The sequence below is a fragment of the Rhinoraja longicauda genome, chromosome 3, assembly GCF_053455715.1.
Source record: "Rhinoraja longicauda isolate Sanriku21f chromosome 3, sRhiLon1.1, whole genome shotgun sequence".
NCBI lineage: Eukaryota > Metazoa > Chordata > Chondrichthyes > Rajiformes > Arhynchobatidae > Rhinoraja > Rhinoraja longicauda.
In genome coordinates, this window is record NC_135955.1 from 47,407,490 (window position 1) to 47,426,008 (window position 18,519).

General features: G+C 39.8%; 1 protein-coding gene across 1 annotated transcript in view; it reads right to left on the bottom strand.

Moving 5' to 3' along the window:
- The window catches only part of dmrt1 (doublesex and mab-3 related transcription factor 1), a 98,761-nt gene that overhangs the window by 24,620 nt on the left and 55,622 nt on the right, over positions 1–18,519 (bottom strand). Inside the window, exon 5 of the mRNA XM_078396953.1 lies at positions 15,842–16,016. Within this exon, the coding sequence (XP_078253079.1) occupies positions 15,842–16,016 (175 nt within the window). The remainder of the gene's footprint in view (positions 1–15,841; positions 16,017–18,519) is intronic.

An 18,519-nucleotide genomic window follows, 5' to 3' on the forward strand; every position in this document is an offset into this window, starting at 1 on the left:
TATTTTTACCCTGCCTGGGTCACTCAGGATTTGAATGCATTTGTTAAATCTCTCCTCTATCTCCTTTATTCCTAACAATCCCATCCCAGTCAGTCTCCTCTTACAGCTACAATTTCCTAGCTCGTCAAGAATCCAGTTTCTTCACATCTTTCCTCTGGTATGCTGATCAAAACTGCATGCACTTCTGTATCTATGGATTAATGAGTGTTGTGATCTTCTTACTTTTCTAAGCCTTGTCAATAAAAGCAAGTATCAACTCTGCCTTCTTAACCACATGGTCTACTTATGTGTGAACACATGTAACTGAACCCCTCCGTTCCTCCACTCAATATCACTGTTCATCTTGTATCCCTACAATTCTTCTGTTTCTCTGAACGCATTATCTCACAAATGGAGTTCTACCTGTGACATTTATGTCCACTTAACCAGTCCATTAATAGCTTCTTCCATCCAAGAACTTGTTTTCACACCACCAACTGGTATGATTGGTAAATATTATAATTGTGACACCTACATCATGTCCACCATGAACATATAATCACAAAAAGCGCATGGAGTACTCTGACAGTCCTCCAGCCATTGACTATCATCCACTAAACTAATTTTTAACCAAAGTTGCTGTTTTCCTTGCATCTCATGAGTTTTTACTTCTAGTCTGCAAAATGGGCTATTGTCAAAAGCCACGCAGACTACATCAAAAGCAAGGTCCTCATCAGCCTACTGAACATGCAGAAAGTGAAAACGTACTAATAAATAGTCAGTGTAGGTTTTTAAAAGCAGAGATCGTGCTTGACCAAGCTGGAATTATTTGAGGAACTAAATACAAACAGCAGTTATATTTGTATTTTCGAAAGGCCATTTGATAAGTACTACGCTTTAAATAAAGCAATACAGACTTTCTTTCTGGAGAAATAGAAATAAAAACCACATAAATTATACAAAATTCAGAGAATGTTAGTTGGATTACATGGAGTGCTGTAAATGGTTTTAGATGGCATATTCCAGGAAGATTATGGAGACACTAGAGAAGGTGCGAGGAATATTCACTGGAGCCGAGGGGTTTTATCTGCCAAGAAAAACTGAGTAAACTGAGGCCTTCATTCTGAAGTAGAGACCTGATAGGAGGTCTATAAGAAAATGAAAGAAATTGATAAGAGCAAATAAATGAAAATACAGCGGCAATCACAAAGGCTGTAAATATAAAATCTCCAATAAATCCAATAGAAAATTCAGAAATTCTCTTCATCCATACTGCAATTAGAATACAGACCTTGATAACACAAAGTATAAACTCATATCTGGGAATGTCCGATAAATAAGAAATATAAGCATTTGTTGAAGGGCTAAGATAAAGTAAGTGGGCAAAAGCTCGCACAGCATGAACAACTTTGTATATTTGCAGGGCTGACTGACCTTCTACTATGTTGATAATAGTGTATATTAAATGATTTTAAAAATCATTTAAAAACATTGAATAGCAAGCCACAGGAAGAGTCTCTTCGGGTCACAATGTGTCAAACACGATGCCAAATTAAACTAATCTGTCTGCATGGGATCTTATTACTTTATTCGCTGCATATCCATGTGCCTAAACACCACTATTGTATCTGTTTCCACCATCACACCTGGCAGCACGTTCCAGGCACCCACTATTCCCCTTGTAGTTATTCCCCAGCAGACTTTACCTGCTGAGGAGACTCAGGTCCTTTGGAATGCAGGGGGCACTCCTAAGGACCTTCTACAACACTGTGGTGGCAGCAGCCATTTTCTATGGAGTGGTCTGCTGGAGCAGCAGCATCTCAGCGGCGGAGGGTAAGAGACTTGACAAGCTGATCAGGAAGGCCAGCTCTATCCTGGGTTGCCCCCTCGACTCAGTACAGGTGGTGGGAGAGAGGATGATAGCAAAGATAACATCGCTGCTGGACAACGACTCCCACCCCATGCAGGACACTGTCACTGCACTGAGTAGCTCCTTTAGTGACAGACTCTTTCACCCCAAGTGTGTGAAGGAGAGACATCAGAGGTCCTTCCTTGCCACTGCTGTGAGACTGCACAACCAGCACTACTCCCAACAAACCAGTCAACAGACCAGTTAACAGTAACAGTGAAAAAAAACAGTAAATTATGACAATTATCCTTATCTTTATTTTTATTTATAATGAATGTCTCTTGCTATCCACTTTGCTGCTGTAACACTGCAAATTTCAGACAAATAAAGGAATATTTTATTATTTTATTAAAATAATTTGCCCCACTCATCTGCTTTAAATTCCCCTCCCTAAAGATATGCCTTCTAGTCTTTGAAATTTCCACTGTGGGAAAAAGGTTCTGATTGTCTACCCTATCATTCTATGCATTTCATAAATTTTTGAGACCTCTATCAGGTCTCCCCTCAAACTCTAAAGCTCCAGAGAAAATAATACAAGTTTGTCCAACCTCTCCGTATAGCTAACACCCTTTAATTCAGTCAGCATTCTGGTAAACCACTTCTGCACCCTCTCCAAAACCTCCACATCCTTCCTGGAATGGGTGACCAGAACTGCACACAATACTCCGAATGCTGCCTAACACAAGTTTTAAACAGCTGCAACAAGATATCCTGACTCTTATATTCAATGTCCTGACTGATGAAGATAATCATACCATAGCTTCTTTACCACTCTATCTAATTGTATTGCCACTTTGAGGGAGCTATGAACTTGAATCCCAAGATCCCTCTGTACATCAATGCTGTTACGGGTCTTTCCATTAACTGCATAGTTTTCCCTTACATTCAACTTCCTAATCAATATCTCACTTGGTCAGATGAAACACCATCTGTCATTTTTCTGCCCATTTCTGTAACTGATCTATTTCCCATTGCATCCTTTGATAGCCTTCCTCATTGTCCACAAATCAGCAAATTTTGGAGTTGTTGCAAACACCACAGCACAGACAGACCTCCAGCCAACATAACTCCCTTCATCCATGCTGCAATTATTCTTAGGTCAGTTCCAATAAAACAGATATTCCACAGGTATTTAAGTTGTGAAGTAGTTTCACAGTACTTCTTCCCTCAACACCCCTCAACCCCTGCCCCCCCCCCCCCCCATGGGATGCGACCAAGGTTCTATACACTCTTCCTCTCTACTACCAAACCAATTTTCCAATAACCCTTGGGTAGTTGTACATTAATTTTTTGAGATTTGCATAATCCAAACCTTTATTCCCAGAATGACTCCCAATGTCACTCAATTATGAAGATATTCTGAATTGTCTTTTTCAAATCCAATGTAAATGACCTTTCACTGAATACAAAATTGAGCAATTATGCCCAGTCAATTTCACTTTATCAGTTGTTACTCCATTTCACACAAATCCCAAAGATGGTATTCTTCTAAACTTGCGTTTTCTTTATTTAAAACAAAGCCACTAGTCTTCATTTACGTATGTATTTTTACATGGAAAGTTAAAAAGTGAACAAAAAATTTAAAATTTCCTGTAAAACAGTTGAATGTTTACCAGTATTTATAGTTAATTGCCTCCACTTTAACAAATTGCAACATAACCACAGACTTTCACATGTGCCCTGAGATTTCTCATCAGATCTTACTCTCCACCTTAAATATTATACAATTATAGAGACTATTGTTCCTTTCATGTAAAGAAACGTAAAATAGCTTGGAAATCAAAATTAAAACATTAATAGTTCGATCGGTTCTTAACAGTAGAAATAGTCAAATGATTTTAAAATATTTCTAATGTGAAGTTTTATCCACTATGCGGTGAGGTGACACCAGTACTCTTGACTCACTGAAATATTCTTCTTCGATTCTATCCAGAATATTAAAAAAATTATCTTGCAAACTTTACAATTGTGACCTGTTTCACCAAAGTTCTTTCAATTCAATACTCTAACCTATGTGTATTTTATAACATGCTTAATTTTCTTAATTTAAAAATTGATATTGTTCCCTGTTCAACTCTGGGCATATGATGAAAATGTAATAATACACAGTGATAGTGATAGTATAAACAAAGTCCCTTTTATTCCTGCGCAAGATGTAATAAATTCCTATCAAGATTTAAGCATAATGGCACAAGGAAATCAATGCAGGATCCAGGAGAAATAGATTTATTTCCCCGATATTCTCAAGTTAAAACAGAGGTGTACTCAAGCAGCTTAATCCACCTTGAGAAGATAATAGACACTCATGAAAGCAACAGCTATGCCGCCAGGATACAATACTTTTAAAGTTCAACAATGACCTGCCTAATATCTTTTTAACAGAAAACAAAATGCAATTATGGTTAATTGGCACTGGATGAAAGAGAGGGGAAGCTGGAAATACAGTGGTCCCTTATTTTCTACTTAACAAAAAAATGCAATGGCATCAAAATATATAAACGGCGGACTTTTTTCAAAGGAAATGCTATTGCGTAAACAAACACCAAGTATTCCGATTTCATGAAATAATTTAACTCAGAATTTGTACCTAATTAACAAGCAAATTCTGCAGATATTGCACCAATCACTTTTTATCCAGTTGACTGACTACATTACAGTATCAATCATGTTAAATTTTATATTGCCATTCATTACAGTCACCTCTTTACAAACACACAAAACTGTTTTGTTCAGAGATTATTAGCTGACTACACAAATATCAGACTTGGGAAAGCCTGTAGTTGGCAAACAAAGACGAGAAACAAACAGGTGTCAGTAAACTACCTTGCAGTCTAATTTATAAAGGTACTCAGCTGTAACATTCAGCACTGTAATAGAGCTATTGGATCTTAGTTTCCAGCCCTTTAATCTTCCAATTTACGCTAAAATGATGCATTTATCCTAGCATATAACTTATTGAAATGGGAAAATGATTGTCACCTATGTTATAATTAGAACCTAATTAATCCACAATTTGCACCCAACCCATTTACTGCTTAATTCTAAAGCACTTATTCATGTTAAGGCTCTTTCATAGCCTTATAGATAGCTACGGTCTTAACTAATGCCTGAGTATTACACAGATTTGTTTTGCACAGGTTGTCTACATATTACTACTGAGTTGAAGAATGTAAGAGTGAGCTATAAGAAGAAAGCTGACATGTTTCACTAATTGCCTTCTGTTGCCGCTATGCACAACAAACAAATTAAGGAGTTATCTTGAAAGATCATTGTCAAAAAATATTAAATCTGCCTCCCTTTTCAGTTGATGCCTAACCTTCTGAGTATTTCCAGCATTAGCTGTTTTTATTGATGCTCTATCAGTTTGGAAGCAATTCATTAAAACCTTCTCTTCCCTTCTGGATGCAGGTGTGTTAGATCAAGCTAAATGTATAATTTTTTAAGATTCCTGTACAACATGCAGAAACTGAGCTCCTGAGAAATTAGGTATTTTGAACACATTTTAGATATAACCTGCAGGCCGAACTCATTAAAAAAAATGCAACAAATGGAGCAAGGAACAAAATGTTGACCACACAAAACAGATATAAGAAGCTTTTATTTATAATGTAGTCCCTGACATTACCTCTGGTGATGAAACTGTTTCAGGCTGAGAAGTCCTCACACTCGTATTCCTTTGGCGAATCTGGTAAGCAAACTAAACAGTGTTTGTACTGCTCATATAGACTACCAGCAAAATGCTTCCATTCCTTTACTAAAGTACTGGAACATTATATTTCTATCAACAGTGATAACTGAGCACGCTTAGCAGAGAAAACGTGACAAGGACAATTCAGATCACTATCAAGAAGCTTTATCTGCAGGACTCAGAGGTTCCTGTCTCTTGACACATTTGCCAGCTTGCATTGACTGGCATTCCTTTTGATTCCTTTTGATTGAATTTTAGTCTAGAAATGGTAGTGCTGTGGAATGGAAAACTTTCCCTATAGAGTCATTCAGTGTCAGGCACTGCAACAACCAACTGCATATATTGATCCAACAATGTACCTTGACCACACTTCCCTCATGCTATGGTTCCCAGCTTTTTGGAATTAAAACGGCAATTGTTCATCCTTGATAAAATATGCATCTCTCTCTCTCTCTCTCTCTTCCCTGTAAGTGCATGAGGATATCATGGGCCTCTCTTTTTAGTGAGCTGTGTCCACTTTGGAGATTCCCAGGGACTGCTGGCAGAGCTACCACAAGGACAGCTTGTATGTTGAGATATTTATATTTCACCTTTTTTGTGAACTTTCTAACCAAATGACCTCAATATTATTAAACCCACATAAGCCCCTGGTAATCTTTGGGTCCTACCCTTCCTGTGGAGTTTGTGGACCCAGGTTGGGAATCACTGCCCAACTATACCAGTGTGTTACATGCAGTCCCTGGGTTACGTGAAAGACCAGTTCTTAAGAACTGCCTATAAGCTGCCCACATTGTGAAGCTCATCATACATGTCCTATAATTCTTTCATTTTATCAATTATGTACACTAAAACCACCCACAATTAAACTAATGGCATACTATATTCAGTTGTTAATGAATACCAAGACACATTTTATAATATTTACTATCTTGAAATTTTCTTTAAATTTTTTTTTAGAAGAATTTGTTTAAAGTTGGATTTCGGAAAGTCAGGACATCCATAATGCAGGGAGCCCCTTTATTTCAATTTTCCATAGCACTGGTTTCTCGAGTAAGACCCTAAATTAGATACAAGCAAGGCGTTATTTTGCATTGTGGACGCCATGTTCCCAAGAACTGAGATGTCCAGATACATTTTACATGGGGTCGTTAGATCCACCAGAAACAGGAGACCTCTGTCCTGACAGTCTGGGCTGATACAAAGCTAGGTACCAGGAGTGAAACACTTATTCCACTGCCACTTCCCAGTGCAAAAACAAGACAGGAGACTCTTAGTTCGAACAGTAAAGCTGATCTTGCATGTTTATATTCTCAATTCATCAAATTAAATCAAACAAAAAACATTGTTAAAGGGAAACTGAACAGCAGTATTAAGATGTAAGAAAATAACTGCAGATGCTGGTACAAATCAAAGGTATTTAATCACAAAATGCTGGAGTAACTCAGCTGGTCAGGCAGCATCTTCTCTCCTGAGATGCTGCCTGACCTGCTGAGTTACTCCAGCATTTTGTGAATAAATACCTTTGAGCAGTATTAAGATCCTCGCTTCTGTCAAACAAATCAAATACTCTGCATTTAGATTTGATGACTCATGTTAGCTGTTTTCATTTCTCCAATTTGAGTCTCAAGTGCCTCTGATCATGTGGTATTCTATCTCCTGTTGATAGTGATATAATTGATATATGATTTTAAGAGTTGAAATTTGATGCAAACAGCTCTGCCAAAACCAACCATTTAAAGTTTACAGGACCTTAGCAATGATGGATCTTAGGAAAACAACAGTCTGCAGCAGCTGCACAATTTCTGATGAAGTAGTTTAATATGGAAAACCACATTTAAAGAAACTAGCAGTGGCTAGATAATTTTTATAAGAAAATAACTGCAGATGCTGGTACAAATCGATTTATTCACAAAATGCTGGAGTAACTCAGCAGGTCAGGCAGCATCTCGGGAGAGAAGGAATGGGTGACGTTTCGGGTCGAGACCCTTCTTCAGACTAGATAATTTTTGTTCTCTTTCATGTCAACAGGGATTACGCTGAAGGTAAAGTATATTTTGCCCATATTAATTTATACTCCTGTTTTATTCTGTTCAATTTCTTACTTAAGACATCAACATTTCTTTAAGGGTAAAGTTTCTGAGATATTGTCTTCTCTCTACGCATCTCATAGAATCTATTTTTCATAGATGTACTGAGGCAGTGGGTTCTGTTAGGTTGTTTGACTGCGCATAACGTAGCAGATCGACTTCACACTTTGTTTAAACAGACAGATTAGTCTACACATGCATCTTTTATCAGGGGTTGTCGAACAGCAATGAGGAGTGGAAAACAGATCACGTTCTCTCATCCCAAGGCAAAATCCCCGAGTCATTGATTAGGGAGTTATTAGATTTAACCTTAAAATGGCATCTACAAACTCACATGACAATTAAACCTGGGATTTCAGGTTTATGAAGCTTAATTCTATAGTAAAACTCTGATAATCCTCTAACGGATTACTCGGAAATCCGAATGGCTTGCAATCTGGTTGTTCACCAGATACAGTTTCCTTGCTCCCTTTAAACTCACCTGGACCCTGATGCCTGCGCACCCTTTAAACTCACCAGGTTCACTGGAAAATAAATTAGGCTAATGTGTAAAATGTGAATTAAAAGTGTGCTGGAGTAGCAACAGAAATAACATCCAAGAATGCAAAAAAAATCTGCCAGTCCAGCACCACCAAAGGCTCCAGCGAGCCGGATTATTGGAATTTTACTGTAGAACCTTTATCCAGTTAATAGTAGCATTAGGTTTGTCTATTAACAGTGTCGAGCATACAACTTACAGGTTAGGTATGTGACAAACAAAGAATGAATTCTATACTTGGGGACAAAGCAGACCTATGTCATACACATTTTCAAGCATATGATTCAAAACTGGGAATTGCAATAAGCCTCATTAACGTATTTAGTAAGTGAAGAGTTGTTCCAGTTGAAATTTTAGTTGCTGGGTTACCTGTGGAAGATGAACAATTCCTTCCTTTCCATCATCTCAATCTCTGGCCGGGCTGAACACTGGAACTTTAAGGTGTGACTATGCAATGGTTCTGGGCAGAATTACTGCACTAACATGAACTGGAACAATTGCAGTACATTGCTAAACCAGGGGCTTGGGGGTCATGGATATTGATAGTTTTTTCCAGAGCTGGCTGAAGGTTGTGTTGACAGATTGGAGGTGGAAATAAGAGGTGCTGTTCCTCAATTTGTGCTGGGCAAATCTACTGTATCCGCTGTTCTAGTACATTGGCGAGACCAAGCGCAGGCTCGGCGATCGTTTCGCTGAACACCTCCGCTCAGTCCGTCTTAACATACCTGATTTCCAGGTGGCTCAGCACTTCAACCCCCCCTCCCATTCCCAATCTGACCTTTCTGTCCTGGGCCTCCTCCATTGACAGAGAGAGGTCCAGCGCAAATTGGAGGAACAGCACCTCATATTTCGCTTGGGTAGTTTACACCCTAGCGGTATAAACATTGACTTCTCTAACTTCAGATAGCCTTTGCTTTCTCTCTCCATGCATGCCCTCCCCCTTCTCAGTTCTCCCACTAGTCTTACTGTCTCCGACTACATTCTATCTTTGTCCCACCCCCTCCCCTAACATCAGTCTGAAGAAGGGCCTCGACCCGAAACATCACCCATTCCTTCTCTCCAGAGATGCTGCCTGTCCGCTGAGTTACTCCAGCATTTTTTGTCTACCTTCGATTTAAACCAGCATCTGCAGTTCTTTCCTACAGATTGGAGGTGGCGGTGGTGAATTTAATCAAATGTCTGCCTTCATTCAGAAATGACTCCTGAGACATGGAAAGTGATCCCTGTTTTCCAGTCTCCTCAAGTACCTTGACAGTTAGAATAAGAACATACAAGAGTAGGAAATCGATAGTGAATCTTTGTCTTCAGACTATTCATCCTTTCAAATGCTTACAAAGGAGTGAAAAAATGATCTGGAACTCAGCCTTTCAATGTCCAGATGCACAAACCCCATTGTTGTCTCTTTTTGGTTCTAGAATGCAAATGTCAAAAGCTGAACCATTATGCTGTTTATCCTGTAGAATAAGTCCACTCCAACACACAACTTGTCAGAGGTGAGGTGCGGAAATGCAGACTGAGGAGAGGGTTGGTGTGACGCATTGCCCGATTCCAGACTGAACTGATATTTAGTTTGTGGTGGACGCATTGGTTAGTATCATAGCTTGCAGATCATCACCTCGACTTTCAGAAAGCCTTCGACGTCCCACATAGGAGATTAGTGGGCAAAATTAGAGCATTAGGCATTAGGTATTGGGGGTAGGGTACTGACATGGATAGAAAATTGGTTGACAGACAGAAAGCAAAGAGTGGGGATAAATGTGACCCTTTCAGAATGGCAGGCAGTGACTAGTGGGGTACCGCAATGCTCGGTGCTGGGACCGCAGCTATTTACAATATACTTTAATGACTTGGATGAAGGGATTAAAAGTACCATTAGCAAATTTGCAGATGATACAAAGCTGGGTGGTAGTGTGAGCCGTGAGGAAGATGCTAAGAGGTTGCAGGGTGACTTGGACAGGTTGTGTGAGTGGGCGGATGCATGGCAGATGCAGTTCAATGTGGATAAGTGTGAGGTTATCCACTTTGGTGGTAAGAATAAGAAGGCAGATTATTATCTGAATCGTGTCAAGTTAGGAAACGGGGACGTACAACGAGATCTGGGTGTCCTAGTGCATCAGTCACTGAAAGGAAGCATGCAGGTACAGCAGGCAGTGAAGAAAGCCAATGGAATGTTGGCCTTCATAACAAGAGGAGTTGAGTATAGGAGCAAAGAGGTCCTTCTGCAGTTGTATAGGGTCCTAGTGAGACCGCACCTGGAGTACTGTGTGCAGTTTTGGTCCCCAAATTTGAGGAAGGATATTCTTGCTATTGAGGGCGTGCAGCGTAGGTTTACTAGGTTAATTCCCGGAATGGCAGGACTGTCATATGTTGAAAGACTGGAGCGGCTAGGCTTGTATACACTGGAATTTAGAAGGATGAGAGGGGATCTTATCGAAACATATAAAATTATTAAGGGGTTGGACACGTTAGAGGCAGGAAACATGTTCCCAATGTTGGGGGAGTAAAGAACCAGGGGCCACAGTTTAAGAATAAGGGGTAGGCCATTTAGAACGGAGATGAGGAAAAACTTTTTCAGTCACAGAGAGTTGTAAATCTGTGGAATTCACTGCCTCAGAAGGCAGTGGATGCCAATTCTCTGAATGCATTCAAGAGAGAGCTAGATAGAGCTCTTAAGGATAGTGGAGTCAGGGGGTATGGGGAGAAGACAGGAACGGGGTACTGATTGAGAATGATCAACCATGATCACATTGAATGACGGTGCTGGCTCGAAGGGCCGAATGGCCTACTCCTGCACCTATTGTCTATTGTCTATCATGTAACAAACAGAATGGTAATGAATTTCTGAGGACAGCCATAGTTGAGAATGTATCTCCATACTCCCCTCAGCTGACAGAGTTGAAAACGACAATGAGGCCAGGAAAAGCATGTACAATACATGGTAATGCACCCTGTATTTGTCTTGGATTTCTTGCATGTGAAGATCATATTGACTGTACTCTTGGATGGATGGAATCCACACTACTTCCTGACTTTGGCAAAGAAATCACCAAGAAGGATCAGTTTGTCTCATTGGGACTTAGATTGGGACGTTTAAGGTCAAAGCAGAATTTATTCTTGGCCTCATATGTAACTCCCAAGTCGGGCCACGTGCACTCATAGCCACAGCATGTTAGTGCAACTTCCAAATGAACAAGATCATGAGATGCTTATTTATCCCAGAACGGCTGTTATCATTATACTAGACAGCTCATTCTTGATTGTAAAATGAATCCCATGAAGATGGAGTTCTTTTTCCAGTGTATGCTTCCAGAAGATATAGCCACCACCTTGTTCCTTAAATTGGTCTTCTCTGGTCTACTGAAGGCAACTATGTCAATGTCAAAACGACTGAGTTGCAGAACTATGATAAGAAAGCAGTACTCAGGTCTTTCCCTGCTGGTGTTCATGATTGTTCCGACATTACACATCTTGAAATGATTTTGAGGAGTGGAAGCTTCCTGCATGTGATTTCCTTTACTTCTAAAGCAGGTTTTACATGATCTTCAGAGAGCAAAGTTTTGGTCCACTGGCAAGTAAGGTGCACAGTGACTGAAGAGTTAGCACAAATTCACACAGAGAGAGACACACAGATACCGACTCAAGCACCTGTGGGTGCACTCACACCACAAAGTTTTGGGCACAGAATATGAGAATGACGTCAAGCTAACAGTGTGTTGGCTGAGTTAGACACCCCCAAAAAATAGGTAACCCCATCTGCTGACAAAACACATGTCAGGGCCCATCTATTGGCCCCAGAAATGAAGGTAACTCAATTGTCTTATTGGTACAGTCGTGTAAATCTCTTACCAGTGTGCCGGTATAGCAAACACAGCATCTGCATCTGCAATACTAGCCTGTTTTAGCTTACTTTCATTTTTTGTCTCTCACACAGCAGAATGTGACCTTTTAAGAAACTTTTTAAGAAAGGAGGGAGAGAGAAAACTGGAAATTATAGACCAGTTAGTCTGACATCAGTGGTGGGGAAGATGCTGGAGTCAATTATAAAAGACGAAATTGCGGAGCATTTGGATAGCAGTAACAGGATCGTTCCGAGTCAGCATGGATTTACGAAGGGGAAATCATGCTTGACTAATCTTCTGGAATTTTTTGAGGATGTAACTAGGAAAATTGACAGGGAGAGCCGGTGGATGTGGTGTACCTCGACATTCAGAAAGCCTTCGACAAGGTCCCACATAGGAGATTAGTGGGCAAAATTAGAGCACATGGTATTGGGGGTAGGGTACTGACATGAATAGAAAATTGGTTGACAGACAGAAAGCAAAGAGTGGGGATAAATGGGTCCCTTTCAGAATGGCAGGCAGTGACTAGTGGGGTACCGCAAGGCTCGGGGCTGGGACCGCAGCTATTTACAATATACATTAATGACTTGGATGAAGGGATTAAAAGTACCATTAGCAAATTTGCAGATGATACAAAGCTGGGTGGTAGTGTGAACTGTGAGGAAGATGCTATGAGGTTGCAGGGTGACTTGGACAGGTTCTGTGAGTGGGCGGATGCATGGCAGATGCAATTTAATGTGGATAAGTGTGAGGTTATCCACTATGGTGGTAAGAATAAGAAGGCAGATTATTATCTGAATCGTGTCAAGTTAGGAAACGGGGACGTACAACGAGATCTGGGTGTCCTAGTGCATCAGTCACTAAAAGGAAGCATGCAGGTACAGCAGGCAGTGAAGAAAGCCAATGGAATGTTGGCCTTCATAACAAGAGGAGTTGAGTATAGGAGCAAAGTGGTCCTTTTGCAGTTATATAGGGCCCTAGTGAGACCGCACCTGGAGTACTGTGTGCAGTTTTGGTCTCCAAATGTGAGGAAGGATATTCTTGCTGTTGAGGGCGCGCAGCGTAGGTTTTTCAGGTTAATTCCCGGAATGGCGGGACTGTCATATGTTGAAAGACTGGAGCGACTAGGCTTGTATACGCTGGAATTTAGAAGGATTAGAGGGGATCTTATCGAAACATATAAGATTATTAAGGGGTTGGACACGTTAGAGGCATGAAACATGTTCCCAATGTTGGGGGAGTCCAGAACCAGGGGCCACAGTTTAAGAATAAGGGATAGGCCATTTAGAACGGAGATGAGGAAAAACTTTTTCAGTCAGAGAGTTGTAAATCTGTGGAATTCACTGCCTCAGAAGGCATTGGAGGCCATTTTTCTGAATGCATTCAAGAGAGAGCTAGATAGAGCTCTTAAGGATAGCGGAGTCAGGGGGTATGGGGAGAAGGCTGGAACGAGGTACTGATTGAGAATGATCAGCCATGATCACATTGAATAGTGGTGCTGGCTCGAAGGGCTGAATGGCCTATTGTCTATTGTCAATCAGCCAACATTAGGGACTATCTCTGGGGAGGTTCAAGTGTGTGCACTGTGCCGACTTGCAGTCTTCATGTACCAGAGCTGCTGTGACCAGAGGTGAGGTGAATGGAAGGAGGGGGCAAATGATGAGTGTCAGCCAGGGCACAGCCCCAAAGAGTGGGAGGGCAGCCTCGCTAGGTGCAGCGTATAAGGGAACTGAGTGAAGAGAAAGGGTGAGTGAGGGAGAATGGAACGGGGGAACTGTAGAGTGTTGTAGAAGGTGTGGGCATGAATATTTACACAAGTCTTTGGCAGTCTTTAACTCCACATTTTGCCATAAAATATTTAAATTGCTGCAAGTGACTGAAATTGTGGATGGTGTGCAGAGGGCAATAATGTAACAAAGTGATTTACATCAGAATCTGCACTTTAAAATTTATCCTACAAGAATGAAAACTGCTGTAAAAACTGCTACTGAGAAAACAAAAATAAAGGTCCTACCAACTTTCCTCAGTTACTTTACAACAACTCCCTTGCTACATGTGCTGACTTACTTTCAATACAGTACATTCACCATGAACCAAACACAAACCAGGCAATCTCAGGCTGCAGGTTACCTATCAGATCGACTCAAGGAATGCTGCAACAGGGGTGATCCTGGTGGATTGCTCGTGTCTCTTACAACAGCACTGCTGCAGGTCTGCAGAATTTAGACCCAAAATCTGCAACTTGAAATTCCTCAGAACATCATAGCCAATGGGCACAGACTAATCAACTGACAACAAAATGGCACCATCCTTGTGAATGAGAGAAGAGCAAAAGATTAAACAAACAATGGAAAAGGGAAGTAATATTTTTTTAATTACTAACAGCTTTTCTTAATAATGATGGGACTGGTTTATGTTATGTTGGTCAATATTAAAATATTTTAGTAAAAACTATTCTCATCATTACTTTATAGAGACCTTAACCACTTATTTTAACAATTTAATGTCTACCTTAAAATTACAAGCAACTTAATGTTTTCTATTAGATTTTTCCCTAGAGAGCCTTTCAGAAAATATACCCCAATGTCTGTAAGCATTTTAAAACTAATTGGAAGACATTATTCACATTAAAAAATAGACAGTGAAGATTTAGTTCTAAAATTTTTGCTGAGGATCACATCTAAATTCTTAATCATACTTCATTTTCAAGAATAATATTGATGGTAGGGAAAATAATTTTGATTGACCTTTTCTACATTTCCATATGAAGCAATTGAAGCATTTAATTTGATTTTATGTCTTTGCACCAAGGCGCAATTTCAGTTGTGAGAAAACTAGAATGGTTAAATATTTTACGATTCCTATTTTAATTCTACTTATGGGCATTATTCCTTGGCTAACTGTCTTGATGCCACATTTGCGAGGTAAATTATCCAAGTATGAATTATTTCTGAAAGGCATCAATATTGCAATATTTTTGTGTTTTTAAATTTTCCACATTAAAAGTAAAATATCTATTTATTACATTTTTGGGATCTGGCTGTTCCTGTCACGGATAACATTTATTGTCCATCTCTAATCACCATTAAGGTAAAGATGATATGCCCGATGATGAGTGACTTGGGGTAAAACATGCAAGATGTGGTGTTTTCCTTTTTGGTGGTAAAGTTTGCTCATTTTGCTGCTAAAATACCCTTGGCAAGTAACTGCTGGGTATTTGCGAGTGATACAGACTGAAATCACTCTGCAGTGGTGGTGAAAGTAATGAATGTTTAGGGTAGTAAAACAGGTAATAATCAAACATGCTGTTTTGTCTTGGATCGTGAAGCGTCCTGAGTGTTTTTGAACCTGCACTCATTCAAATAGGTAGCATTGCATCATACTCCTGGTTTATGCCTTATAATAAGTGGAAAGGCTTGCTAAAGTGTAAAAGCAAATGCTTAAAGCTACAAAGGAAAGAAAGTTTAAAAATTATACAAGAGAATGTGAGAAAATGGAAAAGAGAAGACACACTTGTGATGTATGTAGGAGACTTCAGAGCCATTGTAAATGAACATTCCTGGGCAGAGTAGAGAAAACTTTACCATATACCTAGTCCCTTTTGCTGTCAGAAACGATTGAAATTCACATAAGAGATGCACTCTATTGTCTAATTTTCTAACACTTTGGTAAATGAAACTCTTCTACTCCAAAACTATACTCAGTACATATTGACTTTGAAATGAACACTGAGCAACAATGAATCATATCCCATATGACACACTGATACCTTAAAAATGGAACTAACAAAAATAAACCCACCATTGGATTTTACATCTGAGAAGGAGGAGCCATCTTCCAGAGTGAACAGCTGAGGAACACATGCAGCTGTGCTTAGCCCCTGGCCCAGGTAAGAGGCAGCAGAGTAGTAAGAATGCATCCTGTACTGAGATGTCACATTGTGGCCTGAAAACCGGCTCTCTGGAGTTTTCATTTGCTGGAATAAAAAGAACATGCATTCCACATGTCAATGCTTTGTGCAAAATAATAGGCAGACATCTCTAAATTTCAATACTTTTGCATTTAAGGCACATTACAAAAGAATAATCTAATATGCATGCCCACAGGTTTGTCAAAAACACAAAGGGCAATCAATGTATATTCTCTGGATATAGCTGATTTTTTTTTTAAAAAAGGTTTTATACTTGCACCTATGCATACACTATAATTCCTGAATTAAAAGAAAGCTGCATGAGGTTACATGGCCGACAAGACCTGTCGGAAGAACCTGATTGCAGAGCTCCCCCTGTGGGTCAGTATCTCAAGGTACAGTTAGTAACTACGCAGCAGTTACTAATTGCTGAAGTTTGAGTTAAGGCAGAATAATTAAACAGAGTAGTGTAAGAATTACACCAATGGTAGGAAAAATGAAAGAGAAAATCTAAGTTCATGCATATAGAATTAAGTAATAAATAGTTAGCATGGATTGCAAAAGGGAATGTTTTGCTTGAACACCATTAAATTTTCAGAGAAGCAACAGGTTAGACAATGGTAATGATTTATACAAAAAGCTAGAGTAACTCAGCCGGACAGGCCGCAGCTCTGGAGAGAAGGAATGGGTGACTTTCGGGTCGAGATCCTTCTTCAGTCTGAAGACATTCCTTCTCTGCAGAGATGCTGCCTGTCCCGCTGAGTTACTCCAGCTTTTTGTGTCTATCGTCGGTTTAAACCAGCATCTGTAGTTCCTTCTTACACAATGGTAATGATTTAGTGATTATCTAGATTTTCAACAAACCTTTATTAAAGGACCAATAGAAGACTAGTAAATAAGATCAAAGAATGCAGAGTTCGGGTAATTTATTGAAATGCATTGCTAACTGGTTTCTAGAGAAAGCAGAAAAGGAGACTAAAGGTTAGCTATTCAAAGTTGAAGAGGCAATGTTCCGTGGACCAGTAGGAGGATTACAACTGTTCACAATTTACATTAACAATAGAGCTTGGGATCGATAACATAATTCTAAAATTTAAAGGCAACGGCAAATTGGGGGAGATCACAAGGTGAACAAGAAAAGTCGAGGACTACAACAAATTAGGAAATAATTGGAAGATGAGGTTCTGCAGATACATGCAAAGTGGTATATTTTATTTAACACACGGGGTTCATTTATTACCTTGCTGGGAACTCAGTGTTGGTAGGACAGAGGAACAAAGGGTTTTGGAATTCAAATCCAAATGCATCAGGATTTATTTCTCGAGGGACAGAATTAAAATGTAGGAAAAGTAAGAAACAGTTATTTACTCTTGGTTAAACTACACGTAAAGCACAGTTTTGGTTGCCACAAGGACAAACAAGTAAGCAATGAACAGGCTACAGAGTTACAAGGATGAAAGAAGATATGCAGGTGTAGAAGTATCAGGAAAGGATGAACATATTAGGTTTCTTTTCTCTCAAGAAAGGGGACTGAAACCTAGAATTTGTTTTTAAATGATGATAGGTTATGATAGAGTACAGAAAGAGTATTTCCATTTGAGGGAGAGGGCATAATTAACAACCATCAAAGTAAGAAAGTCACTGTTAAATCAAAAATGCAATTCAGAAAAAGCTTATTTGCCCAGAGAGCAATTCCCTGCAGGAAATGGTTGATGTAGATACACTTATGAGGAACCTGGACAAGGGAGGAAAGAGTACAAGGTTGTGCTGACAGGCTTAGATGAAGAGTGATGTGAGAAGGCTCAAGTAGAATGTAATACTAGCTGAGACTGCTTGGGTTAATTTGCCATTGCTATATGGCATACTCCATGTAAGCTAATATAATGCTACATTATTACACTGGCCACCAGGATGCATACAGAGACCAGGTTCCATTCACTGCATATATGCAATCGTACAAATGTTACAAATTTGCCTCCACAGTGCTGGAAGGATAATCAGTTAATGATTAATAACCCAACAATGTCCTTGTATGTGTGAGTGTTTGAATGTCAACGAGGACAGGAGAAGGCTAGGCTCAGATCTTCTATATAAAAGCTGAATAAAAGGGTGGGGTACTGACACCCAGAGATCTGCATCACAATGAAACAAAATGGGGCACAGTCAGAACCTTTTTCCCAGGATGGGAATATCAAACACCAGAGGGTATAGCTTTAAGATGTGATTGGCAAAGTTTAAAGCAAATGTGCGAGGCAAGTTTTTGTTTACACAGAGAATGCGTTGCCAGGGGTGGAGGCAGATACGATAGTGGCATTTAAGAGACTTTTGGACAGGCACGTGGATATACAGAGAATGGAGAGTTATGCACAGGCATGTAAGAGATTGTCTTGGCATCATGTTCGCATGGACATTGTGGGCCTGTTCCTGTGCTAGACTGTGCGTTGCTCCACCATATAGTGGAAGGCTGTCAAGTTAGTGGGAGAATCATACTCCACATGTTGGCATGAAACAGTATCATACCATAATGAAGGTCAACATATTGTTCCAGAATCTTTCCTGCCATGGCAAC